The following is a 23,931-nucleotide window of genomic DNA, read 5'->3' on the forward strand; positions in this document are numbered from 1 at the left end:
GCCAGGTAGAAAATAACAGTGACGACTCAACTGGCGGCTTAACACCTTATGTCCGGTGAGGGCTCTCCACACCTACGTGGAAAGGACGACTAGTTTTAGAAAGTTGGACCAGCTGTTTATTTTGTGGGCGGCTCCTCCTAAGGGTAAGCTGTTTTCTTGCCAGAGGATGTCTCACTGGATTGTGGAGGCTATAACTCTGGCATATAGGTGCAAGGGGATTCAGCCTCCTTTGGGGCTGAAAGCCCACTCCACCAGAGGCATGGCTACTTCGTGGGCTCTATTTAGAAGAATTTCAGTCCACGACATCTGTGCTACAGCAAGCTGGGCTACACCGCACACGTTTGTGCGGTTTTACAGGCTGGATGTGGCTCGACTCTCACTCGCTCATGCAGTGTTGTGAGCTGAGGGATCAGACCGGGGTGGTTGTTAGGTCATTTGTGGCTTTGGGAGATTTTGTGCAATATAGAAAAAGAGCGTTGGGTTACTTAACGTAAACCCTGGTTGTTTCATAACAGTGAGTTTCACCAACACTCCCCCTACTTGCATGAGCACGGAAGAGAAGAGGGGCGGTCGACCGATGAAATACGGGGAGCCCTGAGCACGGCTCGACCTGTCTGTCATGAACAGACGTGTAATTGGAGAATCCATGGTTGGTCAGACCGAGGCGATTCCCACAGTGAAACACCTCACACTGTTATTAAAGAACCAGAGTTTACATTAAGTAACCCAACACATCTTCTGCATGAATTTGGCACTAGGAACTCATTTTTTAGATTGGATCCGAATACTCAGTAAAGTTTAAAGCTGAGTGTTTTTTTAACATTGTTTACATTGCGCGGAATCGCTGAACGTAACACCAAATCAGTGGTGATTGTGGTGACAGGTTGATCTGGCTGCTATTGTTCAGAAAAAGCATCTATGTATGTCATATCTATTGCATGTCAGCTCAGTAGCGAACTCTAAGTGGTGCGATTTTGCTGCAGTGAAAGCGGGATTGAATACCGGCAATTTTTTGCTAATTTCACAAAATTTTAGAACATTCAACAGTTACATTCAAAACCAAACAAGACTCAGGACGCAGAGGTTTAACATTTTATATTTTACTGACAGAAGATCAAAGCAATTAACAAAGCATTTTCAAGGCATCGACAATGACAGCCCTGCTCCAAACAACTGCTGCAACTGAGAGCAACCAGTGGGCATTCGGAAGTCGGTCACCACTTAATCTGGAAATGCGTTGATCTTAACACATCATCATAACACCGGCAAGGACACGTCAAGCGTGTAAACCGGGGAGGGGTGCGTCAGCTGCTGCGATTTACTTTATTAATTCCCTTGGTGACTGGTGATCCTCATTTGAACAGCTGTGTTTGGTAGTTTGTCTCTAAGGACAAAGTTTAGGCATTACTTCTTTTGTGGTTTATTCATTTGATTGTTTATCGGTTTATTGTTTCTTTTATTTCATTCATATTTTGTCTTCCATCATGATTGAGGAGCTTTTAAATTAATTCATCTGACCCGCTTCATTCAATGTAAGGTTAGAGCCGGTTCCAGCTGTCACAGAGGTTCCCACCCTAGACAGGTCACCCCCCCCCCCCCCAATTACAAGAACACAGACTGGACCAACCACAGGAAGAAGACGCTGGAGTCTGCAGCTACACTACAAGGTAAACATTAAAACATAAGCCTAAAGTGATGCCATTGCATTTGACCAGCAGGGTTTTATTAAAGCAAATGACCAAAAATGAAACGTACTGAAAGCAGAGTTTAAATAAGGCAAATGTAGGTATGAAAGTAAACACTTAACATCAGTAAGTTAAAAAAAACGTGGTCAAATGGCTGGCCTAATTATTCTCCATCACATGGGTCTATTATAACCAACTATTCATTTAACCCCTATGTGACAAACAGGGCTCAGCATAAAAACAAAGCAGCACACCAGCTGCCCCAAGGCTGCACATAGGCCAGTGTGTACAAAACCAAAACCCAAGGGACTGATTATTAAATCAGAGAATCAGACATGTTTATGTTCATGCCATTGTTGCCACTAACATTGTTTTCCAGCACTGAGAACTGATGAGCTGCTTATTGTATTTAGAGTTTAACCAGTTCGCTGGCCACTTGGTGTGTGTGAATGTTTCATTTTGTACTAATGTGTCATAGCCCACCACCCATATTATCTAATGAAACCAGTACATACTGTAGCTCCTGACAAAACACTACAAATCAATTAGTTATTGGTATTAAAAAATGTTTGTGTTTGACAGAATACATTTGTAATACATAAAGCATCATTACTGACCTGTGCTAACATGCAGAGTAAATTATAAAGCATTTATCGTGAAAATTGTAGCTTCAAACAAAACATTTTCAACTATCTATCTATATTTATTGCCCAGCATTGAAACCAAATTATTTAAAGCCATGTATCCCATATGTGAGTATTCACAGCCAAGCATATTTAGAGCCAAAATACGGAACCAGTCTTAGATGAGGTCTCGTGCTCCTGCACAGCGTTGCGTCTAAAGTATGGCTTTATAGTCTCCCCTGTCCTGCATACAGATGATGTCACATCATTACTAACCTCTACTAGTACATTTATTAACCATTCTTATATTGTATTGCACATAGTAATGGTATATTCTGGCAGTAAAAACAGTCCCAACAGATAGGAGATTACAGAGGCCCCTGAGTAGCAGGCTGCCACATATGCAGGTCCACCAGAACCTGGTTGAGTTTCTTCATCCACAGATTCCTCTCATCCTTGGTGTCAGCACTCAGCCAGTTCCTGCAATAAAAACATTCACTGTGAATGGTGCAACTCAGCCACACTTTACCTGGTGAGGACTTGCTTATATAACACTCACCTAGTCACACACATTGTGTTCTTACACTGACTAACTAGTGTCTCTCTGTCCCCCTCTCTTTGTGGTCTGACTGTGATTAGTTCCAACGTGTTGGGTCTGGCACAGAACTCTCTGTTGGCTGGTTCCACTCTCTTACTGGTGCAGTTAGCCAAGCTAATGCAGCCAATGGGGTTCTGGCAGGACATGAAGAAAGTGACAAACATCAGCTGTCAGTGTCTCTGTTTCTATATGAGAGACATCCGCACATGGTGCACGGCTCCTACCTTGCATTTTTCATCATCTGGGTAGGTCCAGTAGGAGATGCAGTAGCCTGACATGACACACCACCTCCTGTGCCAGGCTCCAAATCCACTCACATCCTCAAACATTGTCTGTGTCCAATATGAGACTTTCAACAACTCCGCACAAGCGTTGTCTGCTTTAGCATAATTATTATTATAATAATGATAAAGTCATTACTTAACTGTCCACTCACCAGAAAGCCCCTCTCTTCCACCTTGGAGGCAACTTCACACTGCAGCTTGAGGTAAATGTGACCCTCTAATGGGCACAAGAATGGCACCTGGAATGGATGTTAGAGACTATGAAGAGTCAGAGCATTGTACTTAATGTTTCAGATATTTACAATCAATCATTTAGTTAGTTTAAGTCCTGAAACCTAACGTTGATTCGCATGTGGTTAGTGAAGCAGTAAGACCTTAATAGTGTTTGTTATGACCCTTCATCGGGCAAACTGAACAATAGAAAGACAACACAGCAAATAGTAACCTTTGCATGAAACATGGGACCAAGTAGTTTTACTGGAAACTGAAAAATATCTCAAATGAGTGAGGGTTTAAGCACCAGTGAGTGCTAGGTGAACAGCACTGTACTGAGTCTTTGCACAAACACATCTAAGTAGAATCAGGCAAGCGATAGTCAGTGTCCTATACACAACACACCGAGGGAAGCAAAACAGACAGACCCTGATAATGCAAGTGTAGAACATGGGATACAGCCGTGTTAGTTATACTCTACCTTTTCCAGAAGAAATTTACTTCTCCCAACAGATGCCAGAGTGAGCTTGTGTGTACCAACCAGGACAAAGTTACTGGTACGAACAGCATTGGGGCCTCCAGGACTGGCTACAACTATCAGAGTTCAAAAGGATCAGCTCGTGTCTTTTACCATCACCACAGGCATTCAACGTTTGACTCATGAGCATAAAACACTGTTTAATGCATGACCTACCTGGTGTTTGAACATTTTTCTGCAACACAAAAACATTAAACTAAATAAATTTACAGGCTTCAAGAAATGTGTTGTGCTAGCTGCAGAAAATGGATTTTCAGTGCTTACGGTGATGGTGAGAAACCTTTTTGGTGTGATAGCCTTAAAAGACAGAGTGAAAGAAATAACATTATGCACAATGAAAATAAGCATATCAATGACTTGACAGTGGTGATAAACTCTAGACAGACTCCACCAGGGGATGCTGTGCACACCCACCAACATCTGATAGACTGCTCATACTGATATACATATATCATGGGCTTCACGACCCTGTCTTCAGATTGTCTGAGCACACGCACAATTATGTTCAGTGTTAATGAATGTTTCCATCTTGAATTTACTATCCAACGATAAATCGAAAATTTACCTTAGACTTTGTGGGTTTCTTCTTTTTGTCACTACACACCTCCCGTTTTTGCTCCTAAAAAAGGTCAAGTTAACAACATATTGTTTTGTCATTTTGCACACCATAAGATGTGGTACTGCGCCACAATTCCTTTAAAAACGGCAATATTTATTTTTACAAGCTGCTACATTCTTAAACAGACTCCTTGAAATCTGTAAAATGTATGTAAAATCCCAGAGGTGTGATATTTGGTTTCTACTGCACTGACTTTGGACTTCAGGTTAATATTATTATGGACAAGCTGCTTATCAGCCAAAAGTATGACATGGCTTCAGGATACCAAGGTGTCAATTATTAAAACCAAAGCGAAGATTTCAGTAAGAACCAAACGAGAGTTGGAGAATTCTTACGCTCCTAGACATGATAAGATAACTGGACGTGCAAAGGAGCTTGTTTGAGAGAAAAGGTCTGCAGTGATGCAACAAATACATAAACAGTTTGGCGTTCTTAAGGCATCTCCAAAGAGGAGACGTTCACTACTGAATCAGCTCATCTGTTGTACAGTCTCTTTTGGTTTTTGTGTTAGTCGATACATAGTGTTGTGACACTTACCAGACAGTAGACCTCAATATCTATTTCAAAGTCACTAGAGACATCAGATCTGAAACCAGGTGGGAAAATTCAAGTTTAACTGCAATGACTTGAGTCTGGCCTGTTCCGCACAGAAGGATATAAACTACACTTTATGATGATTTAAGAACAAACAGCCACATGTGAACCAGTGTCTGCACTCATCAACGTACATGGTATAGTTCATTTGGAAGCTGAGGGTGTCTCCACTGAGGCCTCGGTGTGTGCTGGCCAGGGGAGTGGCCACCGTCTTCTCAGCTCCAGCACGAATTAGGAGGAAGAAAGAATGTTTGGTAGATTCTGAAAGTAAAATCAGTATCACAATTACACACTACACTTCAAATGAATCAATGACAGGATTTCCTGTGAGGTAAGGAATTAAAGTCGTTTAATTTCTCTAGAAGGTGCTAGTACAGAATGGACTAAGCTGCAGATACAACCTGGCTTGTTGGCAATAGAGCAGACAAAGTCTGCCTTAAGAGGCAGGCGGAACTCATGCAGAGTGACTAGGCCTCTGGAGGGAGACACTCTGCAGGGCTCCAGGGCTTCAGGCTCCCGTCTGTGTTCTTTTGGATCTCCTTTCAATCGCTCTAGCTCCGTCTTTAAGGCCTCTCTCTTCGCAGCTAACCAAGAGAACAAGGCATATTTACAATTGCAAGCAGACGTGTCTACACCAACCACGAAACACCAGCAGAATACCTGCTAGCTTGATGGCAGAAAAAGTTGTTTCAGTGCATTATCATTCATTATGGCACATGAACTCACTTGCTACCAGCAGCAGCCTCTCTGCCTCAGCCTCCACCTGGGATCCTTTGCCATGCTCCTCGTCAGTGCAGCAGTTGAGAGCCTGGCTTGCCTGATGAATCACCGTCTGCTGTAGGTTTATCTCGTTTGTCAGAATCTATACAAACACAGTATTACAGGTCTGTCAGAGAAAACCAACAGACTGAAGATGCCCCCATTGATGCAAACCATTATTACCAACCTTTATCTTCTGCTTGATGCTAAACACACTGGAGGTTCTGGGCTCATCTGCTTGGTTGGAAACGTTGTCTTTAAGCAAATTGATCTGCTTAACAATGGGCCTCTCTGTGTCCTTTACTCTAGTAGACCTGTACGCATCAATGCTTACACACACACACACACACACACACAAACACAGTTTATTGATTATGTCTAAGTGCAACATAACTGCATATTAAGCGTAGTATTCACCTGTAAGGAAGCCTGTGCTCATCCTCCATGTAACCAGCGCTGTCTGAAGGTGCAGACGTAGCCTGCGTTAGGTCAGATCTCTGGAACTTGTCAGGTGTAGGAGTCCTGTCTGGAGTGCTTTCCTTCACAATGAATGAACTGGCTGGAGTTGATGTCTGCACATGGACAATGCTTATTGGTAAGCAACAATGCTAAGCCTAGGATGAGGTGTGTTAGATGCCTACCATCATTCCCTTTTCTGGACTCTTCACTGCAGCAGCCACAGTCTCGACTAGCGGTGTAAGGAGGGACATGGAGGAGATATTAAAAGCATCTTCATCTTCATCCTCCTGGTCTTCCTGTTCCAGCACGCAATTAAACAGCTCATTGATAAGTGCAGAGTTGGCAGACTGGTCCACATTCATCTCCAGGTCTTTCACCACCTCTTGTTCTAGGTTGTCAGCAACTGGCTTCTCTCCAGTGCAGGGGACCACCTTTAGAGGACTGGATGTGGATGCTGGAGGTGAGGACAACCCTGGACCTTGCACTGAATGAAACAATGAAAGTGTGTGTGGATAGAGCTACCATAGAACAAAATGGAGCATCTGTTCTCCCCATGTCTGCATGTGATTCCTCCCACAGTCCTAAGACACGCAGTCACACTAACCGGACCTTTTAAACTGGTAGGTGTGTGAGCGAGTGTTTGTATCTGTGTGGCCTGTGATGGACTAATAACGTGTCTATCACCAGATTAACAGCTGGGATACACTCCGGTACGGCAGCAACCCTAACCCTTTCCACTGCTCAGTCCGTGGAAAAATAAGCGAGTCACCAATTAATTTGTTTCTTTCTTTCTTTTTTTTTTTTTTTAAAAATCAGGCCTGTCCGCTGCGTTTCTTCACACCTCAGTAAAACTTACTGCTTGTTTATTTTTATTCTGGACAAATATTTAAAAAGATCCAAATGTAGAAATAGTAGGTAATTTAACAAAATCTGTAGGATTTTTTTAAATACAAGTTTGCACAGAAATAAGCCTTTATTCAGATTTTACTCAATTACTTTTTGATTTAAACCATAATATGAATATAGCTGTGGCAGAAGCCAAACCAGACGAAGCAAGGTGGGTTTGTGGGTGAACTACCTGAGAGATGGTATTCAGTGGGCGTGTCCATTCTCTCAGACAGGACTTCACTCTGTGGCTGACATGTAGTAACTTCTGCACACTTGACAAACTCCTCAGAAAGGAATCACTTATCAGTTCAATGTAATTTTACAACACAACCATTGGACAGAAGGACTGTTTCATCAACCAACCTTGACATCTGAGCATTCCTTGCCTTCTGCCGGTCGATCTGCGTTTTTCCACAAGTTGTTCACCTTCTGGACACAACTGCGAATTTGAGCCAGTTCAGACTCACGCTGCTAAGATGAAAGAGAACCTTTTAGATGCAGTTTTGCTACTATGACATTACACAAAACGTTGACTGAATATATTCTCAGTATTTGGACCACCAATCTACCAGCTTCTGTCTTTGGGTTAGGTCAGCACTGGTTGTGTTTGCAGCTTGTGCAGCCCGGAGCCTCTCTTGTAACAGTCTAGTGTGTGGGGTTGCTGATGGAGTTGCAGTGCGAGTCTTGGCCTGGACAGTGCTTCCTGCTGGAGAGCCCTGGCCGGTTTGCTCATGACATCTCTCACCAAAGCGCTCCAAGAAAGATTTCACAACTGTTGATACATTGAAGCAGTGCATTCATACATGGATTTACCTCCACCATAGCCACTGCCGACATCTTGTGTTCAGTAACAGCTAAGTCAAAGATAGTTAGAACAACCAGCTGGGCAGTGACCCATGAGGACGGGCATTCTTAAATTTTGTACTCTGTCTACGTCTTAATTCACTCATGACATAATATTCAATTCACTTTAAGAACAATTTTAAAAATAACTACCACAACTCACCAGGAGCCCCAGAACTTGCTTTTTCATGCACATCAGAGGCACCACCAATGACAGGCTTTGCGCAGAGTGCTGGCTTTTTAGGGCTGGCAGGAGAAGTGTCTTCATTGGAGAGTACCTGGTTCTTTTGTGGACTTTCAATCACTGATGTTGAAGGGGAGGGGACGGACGTTTGAGGTCTTAATGGAAAAGCTGGTTCATCAGTGGCGCTCTTCTGACGATTGGCTCCTGGCTGCTGAGCGGATTTAGATTTCTGGATGTCGACCTTCTGAAGGGTTTGTGGAACCACACTGCTAGACTATAGTTAAAAAAATAAAATAAAAAAATATCAGTACCCTGTGGCTGAAAAGTATAGCAGGACTTGACATTGCAAAACATTACAATTGACTGGCTTGGCCAACTACAGTGTGTGTGTCGAAAACACTGATTCCCAGTGCAGTGAAGATGAATTGTGCAAAATTGTGTAAAAAGTGCATCTTCGCCATCCATGACATTTTTACACACGCTCTAGAATTTGGAACATACCAGGACATCATCAAACAGGTTAGATGTTTGTGTGAACCGTGAGACTTCCTACACAGACACTGACCTGTTCCAATAAATTTCCTAGTCCGTAAGTTTGTTGTTGTTTTTTGAGCTACTCTTTAGTTTTTGTAATAGTGACATGCCAAAATTAAAGCAAACAGGGTAAGAAAAGAAACAGGATCAGGTAAACCCACCTGACTAAAGACAGGAACAAACTTGCTGCTTGCAGCTGACATGGCAACTGAACAGCCTTCAGCTAGTGATGTAGAGGTGGTAGATACTGTGGCATCTCTTAAAGTAAATTTGGAAACAGCTGAAACAGGCTTCTCTTTTGTATTCTGTCTGGGAATATTGGCATGGCTTAGATCATCTTCCCAGGAGCCAATGGTAGCTGCTAGGTTAGCCAGCCTGCCTCTCCTTCCTAGAAACATTTCTGAGGATGTGGAGGAGGTGGCAGCTGGAGGAACCTCAGTTTGCTTCTTTAAAGGTGTCAGGGAAGTGGTGTCTGAAGGAGAATCCGAGTTGCCTAGAAGTAAAAAATAAAAAACATTTTAGTGAATGCCATCTCACCTGGGACAACTATCATTCATAAAACCATGTAAGCATAAACTACCCATGAAACATTTACAGGGGCAGTTCAATTCACTGACCCAGAGTTAGTAGACTAAAATGTAGGTTATAAAATACCAATACTCTCAAAAGTAACAGAATTCAGAACAGTGGCGAGATACTGAATGGAATAGCTACTAGTTAAAGGACATTAGACATAGCAAATTGATCTATAATATCATTACAGTAACCTGGTCACTAAATTGTCCAGACAATCTGGTCTCTCTTAATTGACAGCATCATCATTTGATACTTACTGTTACAGTACATTATTTTATGTAAAAGGAGATAAATAAAATTTGCAAAAGAAAAAAAAAATGTCATCACCGTCCCAAAACTTTCTCTGCTCAGCTAGTTTCTGCAGACGTGACTTCATGGCAGCAGCAGATGGAGCTGAATTACTGACAGCATGGTCCTTATTTCTGTGCAGGGACGGACTGGCAGGGGCAACTTCTGCTTTACTGGTGCTTGGACCAGAGAAACTAAGAAAGAGATTTGGATTCATCGTTCCTGATGCTGGCTGGTCAGTTTTCAGCTGACTAGGCTGAAACTGGACAACAAGCACAGTATCAGTGTTATCCAGGATGGAGGAAGGTTGAGTGACGGTTGGCATGGCTGGAGGCTTTTTGTTTGTAGGAGGGTTAGACATCGTTGAGGCTGTGGGTGGTGATACCACTGGGTTCTGGTTCTCGTCACTAAATGGCTGAACATTTTCCCCCGAGTACATACGCTTGGAAGGAGAAGGTTTTGTGGACCCATGTGGGACTAGGAGAAATTCATGGAGAAACACAGGTTAATAAACAAATGCATCTAAAATGATTCAAAGAGAAGTGAAACAAAGACCATCATACCTTGGTCAGTAGGTGGTTCAATGGTCACACAGTTTGTGTCAGCTAGTGGCTCTCTGGGTCTTTTGATCATTTGTCGGTTTGCTGCATTTGGCCTCTCTGCCATTTTCTTCTGTAAATTCTCTCTGCGAGCGCGAGTCCGCTCCAGAAGTTTCTGGTTGGACAAAAATCTGAATTATTCATTTTTGACATACAGCTAATGAACAAGAAAGATGTACAGAATTTAAAAAAAAAAAAACATATGCAGCTATGTAAAGTCTCAATTGAACATTTTGTGCAAATATTTTTGGGACAAATATAATTCTAATGTCTGGTAAAAATTTACACAAATGTTATTTTCAGCATTGGAAACAACAGAAACACTGCAAATCATGCAGGGGTCCCAAAATGGTTCCATCAAGGACCACCGTCCCTGCTGGTTTTCCACCACTCCCTGACCCAGCTCCTACTGATTAACTTGACCAGGTGTGTTCAGTCAATGACAAGCTGGAAAAGCCAACTGACACACCTAATCGAGGTAATCAGCAGAGGGAGCTGGAAAAAAAAGAGTGGTTTGAGACCCGTGATCTAAAGAGTGCAGTTTAAGGCATTTTTTCAGAGAAGTACCTGTGTTTTACTTAATTTTATAAAGTTTTTGAGGAAACCTTAGAACACTGCACGTTGAAGCTTGACCTTACCTTACAAACACAAACCAGTCCCTCCATCGTTTGACACACAGACTTTCTGTGCAAGACTCGACACAACTGTAAAGTCTGTACATTTTCTGCACACACTGTGGAAAACGTTCGCAACATTCCGCAGGGTTGGGCCACTAGCGCATTCAGTGGCCTTAAGGTAATGGGGGCAGCGTCGTTGGTTTAGAGAAAGGCTTTTATGGTGTACTTACGCTATGTAACAAACTGACCTGTGTGACAGGCTGGCGTTAACACTAATGAACTGAATCCCCGTGACGTTAGCCTCAATGCACTGGATTTGACAATAGATTTGCAATTGAAGTAACAGATAAAGCAGAAAACCACACGCCTCTGCACGGAAAATAAGCGTAGCACCAAGTACTTTTCTTGAAGGTTGAAATTAAGGAGGCATCTTTAACAACGTTAACGATGGCGTGAACTAATGCTAACGCAGAATGATCTCAGTCACTCACCTCAGTAAAAGGATCCATTTTGACGGTTTATCCCTTCTCGACAAATAACCAACAGCTGGAGGTTTTATCTACCACAAGAAAGACGTGGCTGTTGACGAACACTGCACTTTTTCTGTGTACACCCTTGACGACTCCCCTTCGCTTTGCCCGAACAATTTCAGTTCGAATTTGAATTTTAGCGCTGCGTTTACCGCGCATGCTCCAACTCACTTGCGAGCCAATCAGAAACGTACTGAGCGGCCCAATCGCAGAAGAGCAGAGAAGGACAACAGGCTATTTAAGATGAGCTGTGTTTTGACAGGTGTCGTGTCAACAATTGACTGTCTGCCAGAAATCGATTTCCGCACTCGGTAGCGCGCACCTCCTCGTTAAGGCGTTTAGCTCGGTTTGTGTAAGACTACAGCTGCTTATTGCGGTTTCAAACGGCCATAACTTGTAAATATTACACGCTACACGTTTTCTAGTGGTCGTAGTGATGTCACGTCTTTTAGATTTTGTGTAAACGACGGAAATAATCATCGTAATTCTCTTTACAGCGATCGTCGTTCGTGACTGTTTAACTCTATGACATGACACTACCACTCAATAGTGCTGTAACATGTTTGTTCTTCACATTTTGTGTCTGATTAAAACTGCACGAGTGACCACCGAGTTGTTTCACCACTTTTAACTTCCTGTATGGGACCAGTTAAACCAGTAAGATGCTTTCATGTTGCCAAAACGTAATTATTAGAGCCAAAGCGGTCCGTGCATGAAGTGCAATTCATTATTCATGTGTAAAATGAAAATTGAATAACGTCTTTTTATGCTGTGTTTCGTTTCCGTAAATCGGTAAAACACATTTGCGATATACTGATTTACTCATTCTCCTTTTCTCCACTTTCAAAACGAAATAAGAAAAAGGGAAACCGGGGGGCGGGGCCAGTCGCCGGACTTTCAAATTAAAACGCCCAAGAGCATTTGAAGCGCAACATCGGCAAATATTTGTAACTCTTGAAGGATTGCGGTCGTGTTTTGACACACAACGAGACCCACATTGTTAACATTAATCAACGTAATAATCATTTATTTAAATAATTTATTTAACCAAGTCCTGTCGATTACGTTGCGACTCATGGCATTTGCTAAACGAATGACAGGTCAGTCAGCTCGCCACCGTCGGGTCACTTACAGAATCACCTGCCAACAAAGTTTTCTGTGCATCCTGCTTCATTAGACTGCAGCGATATCACGACCTTGTCGACATCTGATGAGGAAGAATTTAGCGCATCTGTTCCGGTGATTTTCAGTTTATGATGAGACTGAAATCGCGTCCTCCTGCTTGGCCGGTTGATGCTCTTATGCCCAGGAAGACTCTCTAATGTTGTGCCGATCTTTGCAAGTATTCTAAACAGTGATTTATTACAGTTTATTGTGGCTGTTTAGACATGCTCCATCATTGGACTTCCTGTCTCAGAGCCTGCTTTACCTGCGGGAGAATAACAGCCACTCAACCTGCCTCACAATAACTGAACTCATTGTGAGCCATGACTGCCCTAATGTGCATCGCATCATGTTTGTGAGGCAGATTCTGTGGCAAAGTGTGTGTGATCAGATGATCTGTCACGCAACATCAAGGTGTTACTGTATGTAAAGAGCAGATGAGTGACAGGATCTTTTTATTTTTTGGTTTAGTAGTCATCATACCTTGCATTGAACATCTTATGTGCAGATGACAGATGAATCAGAAACAACAGTGCATCCTGGAACACTGTGGGTTCACCTCTTGTAATGCAGTCCCAAATCATAGCTCTGCATGCTGTTGTTCTTCTGGGGTGTGGAAGGGATTTTGGCCAAAAGAGGACATTCGTGTCAATGATGACTGTCTCTCTGCCTCATATAGGTCATAGGACTGCATTACAAGAGGTGAACCCACAGTGTTCCAGGATGCACTGTTGTTTCTGATTCATCGGTCATCCTGATCTGAGGAAAACAGTCTGTAGCTCTTTTAGCAACATGTTTTCAAATAATTAAGCCATTGTTTTATATTTTTCTATGCCGATAGATAATATTACATTTTACATGTTCTATAAAGTTCAGCCTTGAAGATGTTGAAGATTTTGTGAGTTGGCAGATTTAAACTTGGTAAATAAACATTGGTTAAAAAACATATGGGCAGTTCTGACTACAAATGTTTTGTGAAAAAAAAGGACTGCTGCTTTACTTGTCAGGCTTTTGCAGATATCGGACCCACATGCACAGCGCAGACAGGTTGGTGGTTTAAGAGGTGACAGTCTTTATTATGTAACTTAAGGCAAGGCAAGCAGAGTTATACACAGGTGCTCTCAGACGTGAGTACCAAAGGAGCAGGCAGAATCAAAATCCGGGGACAGGCAAGGTTTCGTTATTAGGTGAACACGGCAACGGTACAGGTAAGCATCGGGCTCTAATCTTGGTCAAACGGTCAGGTACGTTACCAGTCTTTGCACAGCAAAAGTACAGGCAAGGAGCAGGCAGGAATCCGAAGTCAAGGTACGAAACAAGATCACTGACAAGGTAAGCTATACGATACTGCTGGAAAGCGGTGAGTACACGCGTAACAATCTGGCGTCTGACTGGTGTGTGAGGTGGTGGCTAAATACTGGTGCTTGATTTCGAGATAACTGTCAGGTGTGCGTGATTAACTGGGAATGACATGGAAACAGCTGAGATGTGGGTGAGACAAGAAGTGCTTCAAAATAAAACCCAAAACAGGACTAAGACATGACATTACTATCATAGGAACATGCACATAAGATGTTCAATGCAAGGTAGATAGATAGATAGATAGATAGATAGATAGATAGATAGATAGATAGATAGATAGATAGATAGATAGATAGATAGATAGATAGATAGATAGATAGATAGATAGATAGAGAGATAGATAGAGAGATAGATAGATAGATAGATAGATAGATAGATAGATAGATAGATAGATAGATAGATAGATAGATAGAATACCTTTATTGTCCCGCGATGGGGAAATTACCAAGTTGCAACAGCACAGAGACATATAGACAGATATACAGAAGAAATAACACAATAATAATTATAAGAAATTAGAACATCATGTACATATAACAATGAGGTAAGGTGACTGCACCAAACAAAGTCAGTAAGATATTAGTGACTGGTGCAATTGCTCTGGAGATGTAGCGTGTGTGTGGCAGTGTGGTAGAAGTGTGCACCATGTTATAATTGTTCATTATAAAATCTGACAGCAGCAGGAAGGAAAGACCTGCGGAATCTCTCCTTCCCACAGCGAAGGTGGATCCGTCTGTCACTGAATCTGCTCTCCAGGGCAGACAGTGTGTCCTGCAGTGGGTGAGACTCGTGGTCCAGCATGGATGTGAATTTTGCCAGAACCCTTCTGTTTCCCACCTCCCTCACTGACTCCAGAGTGCAGCCCAGGACAGAGCTGGACTTCTTAATGACCTTATCCAGCTTCTTCCTTCATGAGATGCTGCTGCTCCAGCAGACGACACTGTACAGGACGGCTGATGACACCACAGAGTCATAGAAGTGTGTAGTGCGTCTGTGTTGTTAGTACAGTCTAGTTTGTTGTTAAGGTGAATATCCAGGTACTTGTAACAGTCCACTGTCTGGATGTTCATTACCTAAATGTTTACTGGAGGAGGGGGTGTAGACTGACATCTGTGGAAGTCCACCACCATGTCCTTGGTCTTCTCTGCATTGATTAGAAGGTGGTTCTGCTGACACCAGTCCTGGACCCTCGCAAACTAGGCATGATTTGTGAGGTAGTCCAGTATCCACTCTGTCAGGTAACTGTCCACGCCAGCCGACTCCAATTTGTCCCTTAAGAGAGCCGGCTGTATGGTATTAAAGGCACTGGAGAAGTCAAAGAACAGAATCCTCCCAGTGCTGCTGGGCTTCTCAAAGTGGGCCAGGGAACAATGGAGCAGGAAGATGATGGTGTCCTCTACTCTGATGCCAGGCTGGTAGGCAAACTGCAGTGGATCCATTGCTGAGCTCACCATGCAGCGCTGTTGATGTAGAACCAGTCTCTCAGGTATGATGACTACTAAACCAATACCGAAGGTAGGTGGTGGAAAATAAAAAGATCCTGTCACTCCTTGTGAGGCAGGTTGAGTGGCTGTTATTCTCCCGCAGGTAAAGCAGGCTCTGAGACAGGAAGTCCAATGATGGAGCATGTCTAAACAGCCACAATAAACTGTAATAAATCACTGCTTAGAATACTTGCAAAGATCGGCACAACATTAGAGCGTCTTCCTGGGCATAAGAGCATCAACCGGCCAAGCAGAAGGAAGCGATTTCAGTCTCATCATAAACTGAAAATGACCGGAACACCGCAGATGCGCTAAATTCTTCCTCATCAGGTGTCGACAAGGTCGTGATAGTGCTGCAGTCCTAATGAAGCAGGATGCACAGAAAACCTAGCTTTGTTGGCAGGTGATAGTGTAAGTGACCCGATGGTGGCGAGCTGACTGACCTGTCATTCCTTTAACGCCATGTGTCGTAACGTAATCAACAGTTGTCAGCACTGAGACGGGCTAAATAAATAATTGTTACGTTGATTAATGTTAACAATGTGGGTCTCATTATGTGTCAAAACACAACCGCAATCCTTCAAGAGTTACAAATATTTGTCGATGTTGCGCTTCAAATGCTCTTGGGCGTTTTATTGTGAAAGTCCGGCGACTGGCCCCGCCCCCCGGTTTCCTTTTTTCTTATTTCGTTTTGAAAGTGGAGAAAAGGAGAATGAGTAAATCAGTATATCGCAAATGTGTTTTACCGATTTACAGAAACGAAACACAGCATAAAAAGACGTTATTCAATTTTCATTTTACACATGAATAATGAATTGCACTTCATGCACGGACCCAAAGCTTTTGGTCAGAAGCAGAAATTATGTCTTGTTTTAAATACACTGAGCTCTAATTTGTTATATTTAAAGATGTAATACACCAAGACCAGTAGAACCAGTAGCATGCTGGTTTTATGTTGCCACAAAGTGATTAAAGCCAATATCTGTTTACTGAAAGCGTCTTTCTCCCTTATTTTAAGTTCATGGAGCTCTGCTGGATTATAATAATAGATTTAATGGGCATCCAGTACATCTTAACACTTTCCACACCTGTCTGAGACCAGTTAAACCAGTAAGATGCTGTGTTTACATTGCCAAAAAGTGATTACAGCCAATATCGTTTGATAAAAAGCTTATTTCTGCCTCATTTTTATCTTCTTGGTTTCTTCTTCTTCTTTTAATGAGCATCCAGCTCACTTGACCGCTGTCTGTAACTGTCTGAGACCAGTCCAACCATTAAAAAGCTGTTTCCACGTTGCCAAAAAGTGATTCATGCCAATATTTTTTAATAAGCCTATTTCTTCCTCATTTTAACTTTATCAATCTCTTTTCGGTTATATTAACAGATTTAATAAACATCCAGTTCACTTGACCACTGTCTGTACCTGTCTGAGACCAGTACAACCAGTAAGAATCTCTTCCATGTTGCCAAAAAGTGATTCATGCCAATATCTTTTGACAAGAAGCTTATTTCTGCTTCATTTTAAGTCAGTGGAGCTCTCCTTGTTATTATTAAGACATTTAATTAGCATCCAGCTCACTTGAACACTGTCTACACCTGTTTGAGACCAGTGCAACCAGTAAGATGCTGTGTTCACGTTGCCAAAAAGTGATTCATGCCAATATATTTTGACAAGAAGCCTATTTCTGCCCCATTTTAAGTCAGTTAAGCTGTCCTTGTTAATATTAACGAATTCAAATTAACTTAACCGCAGGTTGTACCTGTCTGTGTCATGATCTGGGTTTTTGTTCTAGTTGTTTCCTGTTGTCACGCCATGTCCTGTTTTATTTTGTTAAACTTCCTGTTCTCTGTCAGCTGTCACTTACCTGTTCCCAGTATCCACACCTGTCAGTAATTACGTAATCACTCTGTGTATTTAGCCACCACCTGTTCCCATAGTCCTTTGCCAGATTGTCGAGTTTCCTGAGTTTCCTGAGTTTCCTGAGTGTCTTTAGTTTCCCGAGTTCCTTGAGTCTTCTTGAAGTTTCCCGTGTTTCGTGTTCCGTGTTCCTCGTGTTTTGTTCCCGTTTGCTTTCACCGTCGTTTCCTGCCTGACCCTGGACTACTATCTGACCGTGAGTTTTGCTTTATCCCTGCCTGTACTTTTGCCGTGACCTCCCATGTATCGAACCTCGCCTACGTACTGGACTCGAGATCGCCTGCCCCCCTTTGTACCTTTTGCTGAGCCTTTTGTGTATGACCTGGACCGTCTGACTCCGCTTATAGCAATAAACCTGTGTTTGATCATTATCCTGCCTCGGTGCTGTGCATGTGGGTCCTTTATCTGCCGTTCCGTGACAGAACAATCTGGCCAGACTTGGACCCAGCCAGCACTCAGCCTCCGGTCAGGTCAGTGACTGTTTTTTCTCGCTCCTTTTTTTTAAATGGCGAGTATCAATCACCCGAGGGAGTATGGAGTTCACCTGCGCCGAGTTACCTAGCGACCTCCAAGTTTATTTTAAAATCCTCGCGGAGGATTACCGACGGGCGGTTAACCCGGAGAACCAGCGCAGCGCCGTGGAGGTGGCGATACTGACTCTGGAGGACAAGGACAGCGTGTTAGAGCGCCCCAGTGTCCGTCGCCTCTATGAGCGATTGTGCGCAAGGTTCAATGAGCTAAGCGACGCGCTCCGCACCACGCCAGCGCCGGTCGCACCGCCGATGGTTTCGGTTTCCTCCTCCCAGCCCCGTCGGACCGTCGTGTCTGCACCAACCTGCCCAGCTCCATGTTTGTTCCGCTGGGAGGATTTCCTGCACTCATGCGGTCCCCCGTCTCCAGCCCAGCCGCGCGCTGTTCAGTCTCCAGCCCAGCCGCGCGCTGTTCAGTCTCCAGCCCAGCCGCGCGCTGTTCAGTCTCCAGCCCAGCCGCGCGCTGTTCAGTCTCCAGCCCAGCCGCGAGCTGCTCAGTCTCCGGTCAAGACGCGAGCTGTTCAGTCCCCAGCTAAGTCGTGTTTTGCCCAGTCTCCAGCTCAGTCGTGTTTTGCCCAGTCCCCAGCTCAGCCATGCTCCGCTCAGGCTCCAGTCGCCGTTCAGCCTCGCCACGCTCATGCTCTAGTGCAGCCCTGTCACGCTCAGGTTCCAGCCCCAGTCCAGTCGAGCCCAGTCCAGGTTTCAGCCCAGTCGAGCCCAGTCCAGGTCTCAGTCCGGTCGAGCCCAGTCCGGTCGAGCCTAGTCCAGTCGAGCCCAGTCCAGTCGAGCCCAGTTCGGGTTCCAGCCCAGTCGAGCCCAGTCCGGGCTCTAGCCCCGCTCCAGTCGAGCCCAGTCCGGGCTCTAGCCCCGCTCCAGTCGAGCCCAGTCCAGTCGAGCCCAGTCTAGTCGAGCCCAGTCCAGTCGAGCCCAGTCCAGTCGAGCCCAGTCCAGTCGAGCCCAGTCCAGTCGAGCCCAGTCCAGTCGAGTCACGTCCAGGGCCCCGTTCAGTCCGGTCACGCTCAGGTCCAGTCGAGTCACGTCCAGGGCCCCGTTCAGTCCGGTCACGCTCAGGTCCAGTCGAGTCTAGCCCATGTTCCAGTCCAGTCGAGTCACGTCCCAGTCCAGTCGAGTCACGTCCCAGTCCAGTCGAGTCACGTCCCAGTCCAGTCGAGTCACGTCCCAGTCCAGTCCAGTCACGTCCCAGTCCAGTCCAGTCACGTCCCAGTCCTTGTCCCAGTCAGAGGGCACCGTCCGTCTGACGACTGTTAGTTCCACCCAATCAGGCCCGACGTCTCCTCCGTCGAGCTCGGCAGCTGTAAACAGTCACACCGGCTCCGGAGGGGACGCCGTCCCAGTTCCTGTCGACCCGTTAGGGGTCGTTCCTGTTCCTGTCGGCCATGTTGCGGCCGTTCCTGTTCCTGTCGGCCATGTTGCGGCCGTTCCTGTTCCTGTCGGCCATGTTGCGGCCGTTCCAGTCCCTGTCGGCCATGTTGAGGCCGTTCCTGTTCCTGTCGGCCATGTTGAGGCCGTTCCAGTCCCTGTCGGCCATGTTGAGGCCGTTCCAGTCCCTGTCGGCCATGTTGAGGCCGTTCCAGTCCCTGTCGGCCATGTTGAGGCCGTTCCAGTCCCTGTCGGCCATGTTGAGGCCGTTCCAGTCCCTGTCGGCCATGTTGAGGCCGTTCCAGTCCCTGTCGGCCATGTTGAGGCCGTTCCAGTCCCGGTCGGCCATGTTGAGGTCGTTCTTGTCCCTGTCGGTTCCGTAGTTCCTGTCGGCCAAGTAGCGGTCGTTCCAGTCCCCATTCCTGTCGGCCCGAGAGAGGTCGTTCCAGTCCCTGTCACCCTCGGAGCCGGCGCCTGCTGCAGCGCCCGCCGGCCTCCAGGAGGAGGCGGCGCCTGCTGCAGCGCCCGCCGGCCTCCAGGAGGAGGCGGCGCCTGCTGCAGCGCCCGCCGGCCTCCAGGAGGGGGTCGCGCCCGTCGCAGCTCCCGGCGGACCTCCAGGAGGGGGTCGCGCCCGTCGCAGCTCCTGGCGGACCTCCAGGAGGGGGTCGCGCTCGTCGCAGCTCCCGCTGCACCTGCATCGGTTCCTGGCGGCTCGGCTCCGGCCGCACCTGCATCGGTTCCTGGCGGCTCGGCTCCGGCCGCACCTGCATCGGTTCCTGGCGGCTCGGCTCCGGCCGTCACCTGTCCGGTTCCTTAAATCTGTTTAAATTAAACAGATTTAAATCTGTTTAAATTAAACAGATTTAAGTTAACTTGACCTCTGTCTGTACCTGTCTGAGGCCAGTAGAGCCAGTAAGTTGCTGTCTTCACATTGCCAAAAAGTGATTCAAGCCTCTCTGTTTTGACGAAACACTTATTTCTGCCTAATTTTAACTTTAGTTGTGTTCTACTGGATCAAACTGAAGATTTAGTTAACATCCAGTCCATCTGATCACTTCTTGTACCAGTCTGAAATCAGTAGAACCAAGAAAAGGTTTGTTATCATGCTGCCAAAAAGTGATTCTACCTCACAGGTGCAGACTGTGGTCAAGTGAACTTAAATATGTTAATATAATCAAAAAGAGCTCTGTAGACTTAAAATGACACAGAAATAAGCTTCCTGTCAAAAGATATTGGCATGAATCACTTTTTGGCAACGTGGAATCAGCATTTTACTGGTTGTACTGGTCTCTGACAAGTACAGACAGTGGTCAAGTGAGGTGGATATTCATTAAATGTCTTAATATTAACAAGGGGAGCTTAATTTACTTAAAATAACACAGAAATAAGCTTCTTGTCAAAAGATATTGGCATGAATCACTTTTTGGTAACGTGGAAAGAGCTTCTTACTGGTTGTACTGGTCTCAGACAGGTACAGACAGCGGTCAAGTTAATTTGAATAGGTTAATATGAACAAGAAGAGCTCCACTGACTTAAAATGAGGCAGAAATAAGCTTCTTGTTAAAAGATATTGGCATGAATCACTTTTTGGCAACGTGGAAACAGTATTTTACTGGTTGTACTGGTCTCAGAGAGGTACAGACAGTGGTCAAGTGAACTGGATGTTTATTAAATCTTCTAATATAACCAAGAAGAGATTGATGAAGTTGAGATGAAGAAGAAATAGGCTTCTTGTCAAAAGATATTGGCTGTGATCACTTTTTGGCAACATGAACACAGCATCTTACTGGTTGTACTGGTCTCTGACAAGTACAGACAGTGGTCATGTGAGCTGGATATTCATTAAACCGGTCATTTTAACTTAATGAAGTTAAAATAAGGAAGACATAAGCTTCTTTTCAAAAGATACAGTTCCTGTATCAGTCACTGTCTGATGCGCCAAACTGTGTTTATTGTCAGCCTTGGGCAGGCGTCGGACCCACATGCACAGTACACAGACGTGTTGAGGAGGGAATCAGGTTTTATTAGCACAATCGTAATCAGTCGGTCCAGGTCATACACAGAGAGGCACGGTCTTTAAGCACAGGCAAGGATCAGGCAATATCAGGTCCAGCAGACAGGCAAAGGTTCGGTACACAGGAGATCACAGCGATGGTACAGGTAAGGGCTAGACAAACTCACAGGTCAAATGGTCAAGCAAGGGTCGATATCCAAGCGAAGGTACAGGCAAGGGTCAGGGAGGATTCAGTGGTCAGGAATAAGCAGGATCAAAAAACAAAAGCCGATACTAGAACGCTGGATAGAAGTGCTATGACTTGACAATCTGGCAGCTAGCGTGTGTGCGAGGTGGAGACTAAGTACTGGTGTTGATTAGCTAATTACGGACAGGTGTGGATAATGGGAACCGGGGAGTGAGACAGCTGAGACGAGGACGGGAAGTACTTTCAAAGTAAAAGCAGGATATGACATGGAACGTGACATTTATAAGGCAGCGCATGTGTCAGGATGCATCTGCCAAAAGGAATCCCTGAGCGTTTGCCATTCATCGTCATATTCATCTATAATTCATTTCATATTGGAAATTAAGGTGTCTTTTTTATTTAATTTTATAATAACGTGAAAGTGTAATAATAAAATAATTAATTAATTTTAAAAGGTTTTCACTTGATCTATTTGAATTCAGATTAATTTCAAAGTGACTCTTAGTTTACCAATTATATTATTTTATGCAGGTTAAATGTCGCATTTGTTTGACAGAACTTTCCTAGCTTAACAAATGCACCTCAGTGTGTTGACCCCAGCAACACATCTAGACCCCAGATTGAAATCACTCTGGTTCCGCAGTTCCTCCAAGTGCAATGAGGCCGTCAGTAGACTGCAGGCAGAACCGCAGCTGTCTACACCCACTTCAGGCATGTTATTCAGCATTATTTGTTTCTTGTTGTTTGGAAATGGTGTACTAAAATGGCAGTGTGTTGTTTCTAGATAACCTTTGGCAAGATCTCCTCATTGCAGTGGGCAGAGAGACCAAATTTGTTTAAAAAAATAAACAAAAAAAGGCATCTTCATTCACAACATGTTCACTTAGATTTTTACGTTATGATACACTTTATCGACTGTATCTAAAAATATAAATTTTAAATTTAAATGAAGATATGAAATAATACTATATAAAATACAATGACTTAAATTATATTATTGTATATATTAAGTCAAATCAGTGTCAGATGAGTCTGTCAACTAAGTTGCCTGTAGGGATTTTTAAGGTCCAGCAGGTGTCAGTATTCCGTGACACAGTATCGGCACAGTATCAATACAGTTTTGCAATTTGTCAAAACGCTTCATGACGCCTCATCTACCCATCACTACTGTTTACTGAAAGCTTCTTTCTCCATTGTTTTAAGTTCATGGAGCTCTGCTGAGTTATAATAATAGATTTAATGAGCATCCATTACATCTTATCACTGTCTACACCTGTTTGAGAAAAGGTAAACCAGTAAGATGCTGTGTTCACATTGCCAAAAAGTGATTACAGCCAATATCGTTTGATAAAAAGCTTATTTCTGCCTCATTTTACCTTCATCAACTTCTTCTTGGTTATAGTAACAGGTTTAATGAGCATCCAGCTCACTTGACTGCTGTCGGTACCTGTCTCAGGCCACTACAACCAGCAAGAAGCTGTTTCCACATTGCCAAAAAGTGATTCATGCCAATACCTTTTGACAAGAAGCTTATTTCTGCCTCATTTTAAGTCAGTGGAGCTCTTGTTCATATTAACACATTCAAATTAACTTGACCACTGTCTGTACCTCTCCAATACAACCAGTAAGGTGCTATGATCTGACCAAATCTGATATTCACCTTCAAATGCAGTGCCCGATATGGTTACAATATTTCTGCAAAATTTCTCTCAGTTTTTCTTTACCTGACACGTTAACCAATTGGAAAAATAAATAGTCGAATCGTGAAAATTCTGTATTCATGTAGCTTTTCACTCTTTCATTTTGTGCTTTCTTTGTAGGTTCAATGTAAAATATCGTCAGCATCATATCATCCTTTATTTGAACACAAAATCAAGGAACGATTTCAAGCACAGCAAAGCACAACAGCATGTATCTTGTTACTCTTTAAAGGCACTTTACACTGAATAGGGTGTTGTTAAGATCACCCCAGAGAAAACATTTGACAGATAAAATACACTATTTGTTTAATTAGTAGCAAGTGTTTTATTGAACAGAATAAAGAACATATTTACAAAATTAAAGTGTATGAACAAGGACTACTTCCTTGTTCATACAGAAATAAAAGAAAAACTATGAGAAGTATTGTACTTTTTTAAATTTAGAGTGTTTTTACTTGCAGGCCTGACAAAAATGAACTTTTTCTTTTTCGGTGGTCTCTTGTGCTCGTGTTGTGGTACCACCGTGGACAGCTGTCACAGCCAATCTGTAGAGGCAAAAGAGAGGCAAAAGCGTAACATCAAAATTATTTTGTAACACAAATTTATTGTTCACATGTTTGGTAAAATTTAGCAATAGTACCAGCTGTCAGTTCAAAAACCACATTTGTGGTAACTACTTACCCAGTTAGTGTCACCTGCCTGCTCCCCACAGATGTAGCACAGGTTTACCAGGTCCTCTATATGAAGTTAACAATGGTACG

General features: G+C 43.9%; 1 protein-coding gene across 6 annotated transcripts; it reads right to left on the minus strand.

The window, feature by feature from the left end:
• Positions 1 to 1,692: 1,692 nt before the first annotated feature.
• Positions 1,693 to 11,569, minus strand: anln (anillin, actin binding protein). 6 transcript variants are annotated; one of them, XM_029167410.3, is made up of 24 exons: positions 11,393 to 11,568; positions 10,249 to 10,399; positions 9,725 to 10,162; positions 8,983 to 9,314; positions 8,267 to 8,561; positions 7,830 to 8,032; positions 7,624 to 7,731; positions 7,451 to 7,544; positions 6,753 to 6,856; positions 6,555 to 6,668; positions 6,331 to 6,485; positions 6,101 to 6,242; positions 5,881 to 6,016; positions 5,556 to 5,738; positions 5,289 to 5,415; positions 5,098 to 5,146; positions 4,507 to 4,560; positions 4,206 to 4,238; positions 4,098 to 4,116; positions 3,885 to 3,997; positions 3,343 to 3,429; positions 3,131 to 3,238; positions 2,868 to 3,040; positions 1,693 to 2,788 (listed from the first exon to the last, which is right to left on the minus strand). In XM_029167410.3, the coding sequence occupies exons 1-24, from the start codon at positions 11,408 to 11,410 to the stop codon at positions 2,677 to 2,679; spliced, it is 3,348 nt and encodes a 1,115-aa protein (XP_029023243.1). In that variant the 5' UTR covers positions 11,411 to 11,568; the 3' UTR covers positions 1,693 to 2,676. The 6 variants fall into 6 exon arrangements, with proteins under 6 accessions (XP_029023243.1, XP_029023242.1, XP_029023241.1 ...); XM_029167409.3 differs by having other exon boundaries at positions 6,101 to 6,227; positions 6,555 to 6,856; positions 11,393 to 11,569; XM_029167408.3 differs by having other exon boundaries at positions 6,555 to 6,856; positions 7,451 to 7,541; positions 7,624 to 7,728.
• Positions 11,570 to 23,931: the final 12,362 nt, after the last annotated feature.

This window comes from Betta splendens, chromosome 11, assembly GCF_900634795.4.
Source record: "Betta splendens chromosome 11, fBetSpl5.4, whole genome shotgun sequence".
Classification (NCBI taxonomy): Eukaryota; Metazoa; Chordata; class Actinopteri; order Anabantiformes; family Osphronemidae; genus Betta; species Betta splendens.

Coding starts and splice junctions, on each gene's coding strand:
- anln (XM_029167405.3), bottom strand. Junction 4,239..4,506: donor AGAAACCCACAAAGTCTAAG/GTAAATTTTCGA, acceptor CTGTCTTTTAAG/GCTATCACACCAAAAAGGTT. Junction 3,041..3,130: donor CAGATGATGAAAAATGCAAG/GTAGGAGCCGTG, acceptor ATGTCCTGCCAG/AACCCCATTGGCTGCATTAG.